A 10,670-nucleotide genomic window follows, 5' to 3' on the forward strand; every position below is an offset into this window, starting at 1 on the left:
AGTATACGTAGGTAAGTAAGTAAGAATAATACTTATAGTATAATATACTATAATATATATATATATATATATATATATAAAACACACAAATATATATATATATATATATATATATATATATATATATATAGGTACCGATAGATAAATACAATTACTTCATCCATTGTAGTAAGATTTAGAGCCTTTTTTTCAGCTGCAAAAAAGTTGATCTTTCTGTGATTAACATGATTTTAGGTTGCTGCCACCAGATATTTCATAAAATGTATTTAATTACTTTAGAAAAGTAACTTCTAGACTTGATTAAGATGAATCCAGTAAATAGCTTGTTTGTTATTAAGCAAAGAGCTACGCAATGGGTTATCTGTGCTCTGCCCACTATAGGTATCAAAATTAAACTTCGAGCATTACAAGCCCCCCAGGCTTACCACTGAGCCAATGGGGAACATAATTTCTGGTATACAATGCAAGAGGCAACATATTCTGCATGACCATATGTAAGCTGCTCTTAGTGGTATATATTTATAGGTTCGTACAAACAACCACTGAGCTTACCACTGAGCCAATGGGGAACATAATTTCTGGTATACAATGCAAGAGGCAACATATTCTGCATGACCATATGTAAGTTGCTCTTTGTGGTATATATTTATAGGTTCGTACAAACAACCAAACATAATACTACACAAATAAACAAATATTATTTGGCATCATACAAAAGTATACAAGTTTACAACAAGAACTATAACATATCAATGATGTAAAAAAACTTTGAATGCACATGTATGTTTAAGATAAATCTTAAGAGACCAGACAGAAATTATGGCAACAAGGCATTAGTTTAAAAACAAATTAAGTGTAGGAACATACATTTATCCTGGAACAGGTATTAACATCGGAATTATATTAAAGACTGTAAGTGAAACTTTATGAAAAATATTACTTTGCCATTCATTCTTTAACTCATCTTAATGCCTAAAATATCAGTATTATCTTCACCAGTTTTACAGTTCCAACAGATGACCCAATAAAATGATAAACTTGTTACTCAAAATTTTTCTAAATTTTCATATTGAAAAAAAACATTGTAAGAGGTATGTTTAAAGACACAAGACAGTAAAGAATTAAAACCTATGGTAAAAAAAATAATATACAAAAATGATTTAAATATTTTATATTATTTCTTAAAAACAAAATGCATAACGAGATGTTACTGCTTAAGTATATTGGTGTACCACATACTTCATATAAAATATTTTAAGAATATAAATGGCAGTAGTTATAAAATTTAAATTATGATTTGAAATTTAACCTCTAAGGTCAAGCAAACATCTAACCTTTCCCCTTAAGATTTTGACAATTTAAACATTCTGCCCATTTAGTTTTCAAAGATTTATAAATATGATTGGAAGTATTAAAATATCCAACATCTGATAAAAATTCATTATAAATTTCACAAAAAAAAACATCATTTGATGAACCAATTTCATGAAGTTCAAATGGGTGTTTTAATGTGTGTGTTTTTTATCAAATATAAAGTAAACATAAAGACTAATGGACCTAGTCGGCCCTTATTTTATGAGCTATTCTTTCTAAACCTGAAACTTTTCAAAAAGTATTATATTACCATTGCCTCAACAGAACCACCAGCTTTTAACTTCTTTCACTTTTAATCAAAAATCAATTTCCTTTTATACACTCAATGATTTATAAGCATAAGGAAGTGACTTATTTTGGGGGAAACATACCATCTTTTGACAGAACATATATTACTTTCCCTCAAAAATAAATCACTTCATTATGTGTATAAATCATTTTTTTCCAACTTATTATTATATAAGCATACAGACTGAAAACAATATTCCAAAAATACTGTATGATTCAAACATTTAGCCATTTATTAATTCTTTTTTTTAAACTTGTACTTTTCAAGACACTGTCTATTTTCAGTACTAAGAATAGGATACTACTAACAATATTAAATTATAACAATTCCCCATTTCAAAAAATTAAATTAAATAATTCAAAATATTTGGGTTTGTTTTAAGGTAGAACACCTTTATAATGAGCAAAATAAACTTTTTGGGTCATTTTTTGGATTGTAATAAGTTGTTTTTTTTTCTAAATCCACAGAGCTATTCTGTTTAGAATGAATTAACCACTATTTTTTGTTTCATTTGCTCTAGTACACTATGAATAGTTTTTCCTTTTGGTTTTTTTTCTTTCATTAATCCTGATTAGTCAATAAATAAATTTTGATCTGATAAGAAATATAAAAATTTATCTATATGAAATTATTTCCATGTCAAGTTTAAATTTACTTTTAACACACATGTATAGTCAATATTTAGGTCATCACCAGTTTTGAAAATTGCTACTGACTAATATTTAACAATGATTTAACAAAAGCTAAAAGTTATTGCTTTTATGTAAAAGGTAATACTAGTAGTTACCACACAAAATACTATCATACAAAAAAAAAAGCAACAGAGAATATGACTAATCTTAAACTGAGGATTGTTTCTGATGGACTTTGTTACTCTACTGATCCAAACTTTTCTTAATCAGAGAATTTCAATCCACATTTTCTCCTGAATTCTTGCCCTCTCTCATGAATCCACTTGTTGGACACTACAATAAGAATGGAGTTTACTTTAATTAGTATAAAAAAATAAAAGTATTTTACTAAATATTACTTATTTCTCCAGTTTTCTATTGTCATTATACTGGACATTTAGTAGTAAATAAATCATCAACTTTGGTAGTACATGCTTGGTTGTTATCTCACTTTAATTCACTAATAAAATATTTTAAGTTATCCAAGTAACATTTACTGTCTAATATTTAAAAATACATTCAGAAATAAAGTTGCAATAGAACTTATTGTGATTCTCTTGAAAAATCTACATTTTTTAAAAGAAATAATTCCTAATAAAGTAGTCTCGGAATGTTTGTTTTTGCTACATGTGAAAATTATTGTTCTAGACAACAACAGTTATACACTGGCTGGCCACTTTATTACAACCCTACCCCCCAAATGTTTGTAGAAACAGTTCAATCATGCAGCAGGCTGGGTAATAGCTTTAATTTTGTAAATGAGAAGATGTAATCATATGTTTGCAAGTCTGCAAAACAACAATTAATTACAGGGACCAAACAAAAGTTTAAAAATAGCATGATAGTGAATGTTCATCTAAAAGAGGTATCATTAGAAAAGAGTTTTTTTTTTACTTGCTATTCAAACACATAGACCAACAGAAGCAACCAAAATGAAGTATGTCCATCACTAGAAAAGAGTATAACAGACTAAGATCAAAGATAATTGAACAGGCTTGTAAAGAACAAAAGTTGTCAGAACGTGTCCCAGTTAAACCTTCTTGCTCCTGAGAACAACGGATGACTAAAAACATGATATAGTCCGATGAGTGACAATTCACCCTTTTATGTATTACGAGTTCAGTATAAATAGAGAGAAATGCACGAGGCATTTGACCCTGAATGTGTTGCTCCAAAAGTGCAAACTACTGAGGGTGGTGAAATAGTAACAAGAACAAAAATTCTTGTTGCAAGAAATAGAACCTTCAATTCCTTAACAAAGAGGAATAACATCTTGAGTTACCAACTATGTTCATCCCACAATGCTGCATTTCCACCCTGATGGGTAATAGCTCTTTCCAGCTGATTATGCAAATAACCATGATAATTGAACCACAAAAATAACCAAAACTGGTTAAAAAAAATGACTAAATATGGTGCTAAAAGAAGATACTTAACTACTATTTTTAAGAGAACCCATTTTTTTAGTTTAATTAAAAGATAAAACAAATGTAAGAGGTTACACATTTTTAAAAGAAGGGTTTCAACAAGTACAGAACTCGATCTGTTTCGATAAACAGCTGAATATATTGCAAGTATCAAGAAAGATACCATACAAGTTTACTGTTATACCAGGGTTATCAGGTTAAATTAATGAAATATTGGAAAACAAGGGTTCAAGAAACAAGTCGAAATGATTTCATAAAAATTGTAAACAACTCTCAACTAATTAAATAGCATGGAAATATCACTACATAAATCAGCTTATTGGAATTATTAATCATGTTATTAACAAATTAGTATGGAAGTATTATTCTTTAAAACTGAACAATGAAAGTAATTTCTAAAATGTACAATTAAATATAACTATATATAGGGATTCTGATTTTCAGTTTTAACTGATAAACATAGGGAAAAAGACAGGAAACGGTTATTCAGTTTACTGGACACACAAACTGCAACTACTTTTATGACTACATTGTCTTGGAATATGTTTCATCTGTTAGTAGAAAGTTTATGTTTATAATTTCATATAAAGTATTAGCTGTTTTTACAAAGCTTTAACATAAACAGAACTAAGTTTTGTATTTGTTATTAGCATGCAGAGGATATATGATATATTAGTATACTCATTACAGTATTAAAAGCAAACACTCCATAACACACCAATTTTAAGATATCTAAATAAAACTATAGAGCTACCAAAAATAAACATTGATAAAATATCAAATCTAATGTCTCAAAAAAAAAAATTAATGCATAAAAATAAAGACATCATTAATTACCCCACTTAGAGCCAGCAAGAACAGGACAGGCTGCATGCCTTGTTAGCATGTCTCCTTCACCATTCTTGAACAGATTGTACCAAAAAGCTGCTGATCCCTGAAATGGAAAAAAAAAGGAAATGTCATCAATGTTTTCTCTTCATATATAAATGGACAGACAGGTAATCATTGTTACAAAAAAAAATACAAACAAAAAACATTTTTAGCCTTTGAATCTGCAGTATTACAGAAAGAGGTGTATTAAATATGTTACTAATATAACATGAAATATCTAAATGTTTAAAAGCCACAGGTTCTCATCTCACTAATATTGTTAATAGTCTCAGTTTTTATTTAGAAGTATAGTTATATTGCTTTGGTAGGCATATTTAAGAAGACAAAAAATATAGCAGTTTGTCATTTACAAATACTAGATACCATGATTTGCATCATTACCTATATTTTCTTCTGAGAAAAATAAAAATTTTGATTTATAATTATAATTCCATGCTCACATTTCTCTATATAACTGCTACTTATATGAGATAACAACAGAGGGCAAGTTATCTTGAAAAACCTGCAACTGTAATACAATATCTACAAAAATCACTTTACTAAACACTCAACTTCTTAATTTATTATAGTGAATTCTAGTTAGATGTGTCAAAACACCAATACAAACTAAAGGGAACCTGATAAATGAATGACTATCTGTATGTACTCTGTACGTAAAAAAAGAAAGAAAAAAGAGTGACAGAGAGAGAGGAATAAAAAAAGGATTAAATAATAATGGCAGAAAAGATAGAAAAAAAACTGTAAAAACACTCAAAAGAAGGTAAATACTTTTTAAGTAAAATGCCATTGATTATTTGACCACAGTTATAGGTTACTAACCTTTTTAGGCCACACTGCTACATTGATATGAGGAAATACTGTAGCTCCACCTGCTTCAACATCACTCATCTGATTAAAATAATAATAAAGATTTTTCTTATGCACAAACAATAGGATTGCAAGTAGTATTATACTCTGTATGAAAGCAACAACAAAAACAAGCACATAGATATCATGATAAAAAATTTTATCATTGGACTTTGTCAGATGCAAAAAAACCGTTACAACTACTATCCTTTGCCACAGCACTAATATTCACTTTTAATTAAACTTTTTCAAGCTTGGAATATTGTTGAAAAATTCAATCTATTCAAGGACATGTGGAAATCCTGAGATCTTTGATTTAAAATACAATTTTATTGTTTTCTAAAATTTAAACTTATTTTTTTGTTTTAAAGTGAATAATGTTCTACGTAAAAATGATTAAAATTAACATGCTGTATTAAGAATAATAATTAAACTGTGGTACTGTTTTCCTTTATTTCTTATGCGACAGTGATATGATAATATAAAAACCTTCAAACAACTTACATAATTCAACCAAGTAGCAATTCTATTTCCTGTTCCCAAACTTTTAAAGGCATTTATTTCTTCTCGCTGTAAGATACAAGTTATAACACATATTTTTAATAATGATCATTCAATTTCATAAAATCAAACCAGTTAACCAGTTCAAGACATTGTTGGTAAACTGGCTTTTACTCTAAATAATCAGAGCTTAGGTTTTACACCTTAATTTTCTCATTTTTAACAGGATTTGGTCTTTGCTCCAGAACAGGTTAAAAAAAAAAAAAAAGGCTACAGACTTTATTCCTGTTTCTAATATTTCTTCATAATTAAATGAAATTGTTGTTTTTGGTTGATCCAAAGGTTGGATTCAAGCGCAGAGTAATAGTAGTCAAAACTCCTTAAACTACTTACAATACTTGTAAAATGGTTTGATGCTTTTGATAAAAATATTACCTTTACTAAACTGAAGGTGAACTTATTGTAATATACAGAGTTTATCCATCAAAGTAAGCATACAAAAATGTTCTTAAAAGAAAAAAAAAGCATGTTTAAGTTTGTAATAGTAAATACTATCAATTACGACACATTCTAACTACTAAAATGTTTTAATTTGTGTCATACTTACATACAGCTTTTATATGATATACAAATTCCTTTCTCTATATGGCAGTTAAAGCATTAAAATACATGAGTATTACTTTTACAAGTATAAGGATATTACAATGTTGGAAGTCTTGAATATACCGTAATATTCAAAAGTCACACCTCATATGGAAGTTAGTGTAACATTACATATTGCATGTTTAAGTGTTACCCTGTGACTGCAGAACACAAACCTAGATCTAGTTGCTATAGTTCGCCACCTTTCATGTATTCCAAAATGTGGCATGATTTTTTCAACAACCTTGTATATCACACTTGTCAACTGGTTGGTCGTAGCTGTTCTTTCACTAAATCACTAAACCTTACCTCTTATACTTAACCTTTCTTTTTCAGACAATTATCACTAAGTTCCACCATATCTCATTAATAAACTATAACTACTATCAAAATGTCCTGTTCTTTTTTAAACCACTGCTAAAATCTATTTTTCTCTGTGAAGAAAATTACTAAGACCTTCCATGTTTATTATACTCTAAAAAATAAATTTTCCATGTTTATTAGATAATCACTAAGATCAATCTTTCCATTTATTAAAATATTCCTAAATGAACCTACCCTGTTTATCAAACCATACTAAAACAAACAAGTTAGTAGTGGCTTTATAATAAACAAAATGAACTTTCCCTATTTATTGAATAATCATTAAGACAAACCTTCTGTCCTTATATAACTCTTACTAAGATGAACTTTTCCTGACTATCAAACATAATACTAAAATGAAATTTGCCAGTTAAAATAACCTTCTGTGCTAGTTAAACAATTATTAACACTGATTTTAACTGTTTAACCTCACTATGATAAACCATAGCTAAGACTAATTTTAATAAACAATTACTGAGAAGAAGATTTATTTAACCATTATAAAACTAAAAATTTCCTGTTCATATGCTAATTAATAAGAATTTTTGATCAAAAGTAAGTTACATAGATCAGAACTAAAATGTAGCTTATAAATTAATGAAGATGATTTTATATAACAAATTGACTAAAAGCACTTAATGTCACAAATCACTACACAAGAAATTTAAAGGCTCTTATGATTATAATGTACTTAATTACCATTTTGGTACCCTCTTTGTTAGTAATATTTTATGCTATAATCCTGGAAATACCTCACAAGGTTTGGTCACCTTAGGAGACTCAGTTAGTCCCAAATCTATATACTAAGCTACAATGAAAACATTATTCTTTTAAGTGTAAAAATTAATTCAAAGAAAGTTTTCAAATTAACTGCAAGCATTATAATCAATAATATTTAATGAAATTATGTATAGAGAAAAAACAGAGTACAACATTACTTAAAAAATACATAAAACAGGTCTCATTTGTTTCTCAAATACACATAGATATACTTATAAGCATACATGCATTTGAAAAACTGCAACAGAAAAAACTGATTGAAGTTACATAAAAAAAGAGAGAGACTAAAAATTATATGCACAAAAAAAGCACACTAGACACTTATTGTAAGAATTATACTAATGCACTGTTACTAATACCTTACATATTAAATCTTTATTTAGAACAGTGAAGCATCAATTAAATCCACTTACTCTGGCAAAGTCAAAATGAGGTTCATAGTGGCCACCAATACCATAATTAACAACTTGTAGCTCTTCAGCAGTTGACATTGTCAATCCTGTGAGGTCTTCAATCCTCTGACTGATCCTAGCTACTACATCATGTTCCTGATTTGTCAGCCAAGCACTAAAGAAAAGCCAATGTAAAACTTCTTTTAAACATGATACAGAATACACTCGGGTGATTAATGGTATTTACGAGTTGGTTATTTAATGGGCCAATTGATTACTCTCACATAACAATAATATTTCTGTTTTATCTTTAAATTTTTTAAAGACTACCCTTTTTCAATAGACATCTTCTGGTATAGCAATTTAGAATTAAGTTACATTTTTAATCCTAAACTGTTGTATGTGAAAAATTATCATATATGCAATGTCTATGAAACCTGTAACAAGTTGAAAATATGATTAGTACTGTTCCATGTGTTTCTTCCTACAAATGTTTACAAGACTACCATATAAAAACTAAGGAAATTAATTCTTTGTTAAAAATGATTGTCCAAAAATTTCATGTGATAAAACTAGTATAAATTATTGCTACAATGTGTGATAGATAACATGTAATTCACTGAAAATAAATTCATGCTAATCATAGAAAAAAAACAAAGATATTACAGCATTTACTGTTTGGCATGTAAACTTGTGATGATACTAGATGACTTCTTAGCAGAAATTATGATGAGTTATAAGGTGGAAATTGAAGTATTATAAGAAATATTAAAATCATGGTAATATGCAAAAATCTTTAATTACAGACATTTTGGATATTTTTTTCTTATTCTACAAGCACTATGACAAAACTTAAAAATAATTAACAACTTTATAGGTATAAAAAAACATCATAATCTTTTAAAGAAGTTGTTAATAGAGATAGAAGTTTAAAAACAGCACATTAAAACTATTACTTTGTTTCCATTTTACAGTACAGGCTAGAAGAAACTGTAGAAGCCCGTATGAATGCTGGAAAATCAATAAATGAAACAACTTAAAGCTTACTGTGTTTAAGTGGCATAAAAAGACAGCCAGGTTTTTGTTTTCCTTTTTGAATGTTTCCTGTTTAATTAGAGCTAGTTTTTAATTAAACAGCAGCCATGATTAAGTAAACAGATTAATAACTTAATGGTATTACTCACTGTTATTAATCCATGTCAAGTAATTTCTACAAATGTAGTTAAATGAGCAAGTTATTCAGCAATCAAGCTTTTCTTGTGTGAATAACGAATATTAACTTGCTATAACAGCTTATATTAAAGCAATCTTACCCCAAGTAACACTGGTTACATTTGTAGATTGTACTAAGTAAGCAATATTGTAACTTAAAACCACAGTATCATTTAGACAAACAAGGTAAACACAAACAATAGACATCACTGTTGTTAGATGTGTAACCAACAGTCGGTAGGCCACACACACTCAGATTTGTGAGTTGTGTACAAGCAAAACACATGAAAATCACCATGTGCAGATGTGCCAAGAGAAGTAGTAATACCTATTATTCCAATTACTTGGACAGATGGAATAATCAAAAATGGTAATACTCAGAAATACAAATATCAATTAGTTGAATATTTCTGTGACATTAATTGACTTAATTCTAACTTTGCTTATTTTATGTCAAACTAATCAACATAATCAATGCTTATACTTAATCAATTATATCAATTAATTGCCCAATTCTAATACAGACTAGTGTAAAAATCAAGTCTTAAGAACAATACAGTCACATTATCACTACAAATGTGCAAGCATACTATAACAATCACATTCAAATAAATATATTTACGATGTAGTATTAAAAAGTGCTGATGAAATTCAAGCAATATCTGTGCATGTGTGAGACAAGTAAGAAATCTGTGTCCAATGTTTATAATAAAATGGTACTTAGACAGGTAAAACAAACATAAATGCACTCAAAAGAATCTCATCAATCAAATTTTACCTTTTACTAATTCTATAATTTGCTGTTTCTAACTCTCCAGACACAGAATTTTGAACAGTTGCTCTTTTCAACTATTAGAAAAACAACAACACATTATTAATCATTTTAAACATTTCAGGTTATCTACATATATTTATGTTCTGTAGTTTAAAAAAAAAAATTAAAGTATATACGTAACCTGATAATACTGATTTGTTACTATCAAAGCTTTGTTTTTACTTTATTCAGGTTTTAATGATTTTAAGTAATTTTGGTTCAAAATATAATATTTATGTAGATATTTGTGTATATAATGCTTTTAATTGTTTCACAAGTATTAGTGTTTAAATGTTTCTGAATGTAAGCCATTCTGTTTTCAAGACATAAAATGTGTTATCATTTGTGTAACGTGCACCAACATCAACAGCCTAGAACTCGGTTCCTATTTTTATGGTCTAAATTACAGAGATATGAATTATAAATTTTATGAATCACTTTTAGTTGTATATATATATATATATATAT

At 28.0% G+C, this 10,670-nt stretch overlaps 1 protein-coding gene and 1 long non-coding RNA gene across 3 annotated transcripts in view; one reads left to right on the forward strand and one right to left on the reverse strand.

Moving 5' to 3' along the window:
- The first annotated feature begins 448 nt into the window (after positions 1-448).
- LOC111086021 lies at positions 449-683 on the forward strand. The gene is made up of 2 exons (XR_002610796.1): positions 449-525; positions 653-683. It is a non-coding gene; the product is annotated as an uncharacterized LOC111086021 (long non-coding RNA).
- A 1,221-nt stretch (positions 684-1,904) lies between these two features.
- Positions 1,905-10,670, reverse strand: part of LOC106464474 (prolyl 4-hydroxylase subunit alpha-1-like) — a 42,240-nt gene continuing 33,474 nt past the window's right edge. For both annotated transcript variants that reach the window (XM_013924652.2, XM_013924797.2), the window contains exons 9-14: positions 10,167-10,237; positions 8,198-8,351; positions 6,003-6,068; positions 5,472-5,540; positions 4,599-4,695; positions 1,905-2,628 (exon numbers count right to left, since the gene is read on the reverse strand). In XM_013924652.2, the coding sequence (XP_013780106.1) occupies positions 2,558-2,628; positions 4,599-4,695; positions 5,472-5,540; positions 6,003-6,068; positions 8,198-8,351; positions 10,167-10,237 (528 nt within the window). In that variant the 3' untranslated portion in view covers positions 1,905-2,557. The remainder of the gene's footprint in view (positions 2,629-4,598; positions 4,696-5,471; positions 5,541-6,002; positions 6,069-8,197; positions 8,352-10,166; positions 10,238-10,670) is intronic.

The sequence above is a fragment of the Limulus polyphemus genome, unplaced genomic scaffold (genome assembly GCF_000517525.1).
Source record: "Limulus polyphemus unplaced genomic scaffold, Limulus_polyphemus-2.1.2 Scaffold1, whole genome shotgun sequence".
In the NCBI taxonomy this organism is placed as follows: Eukaryota; Metazoa; Arthropoda; class Merostomata; order Xiphosura; family Limulidae; genus Limulus; species Limulus polyphemus.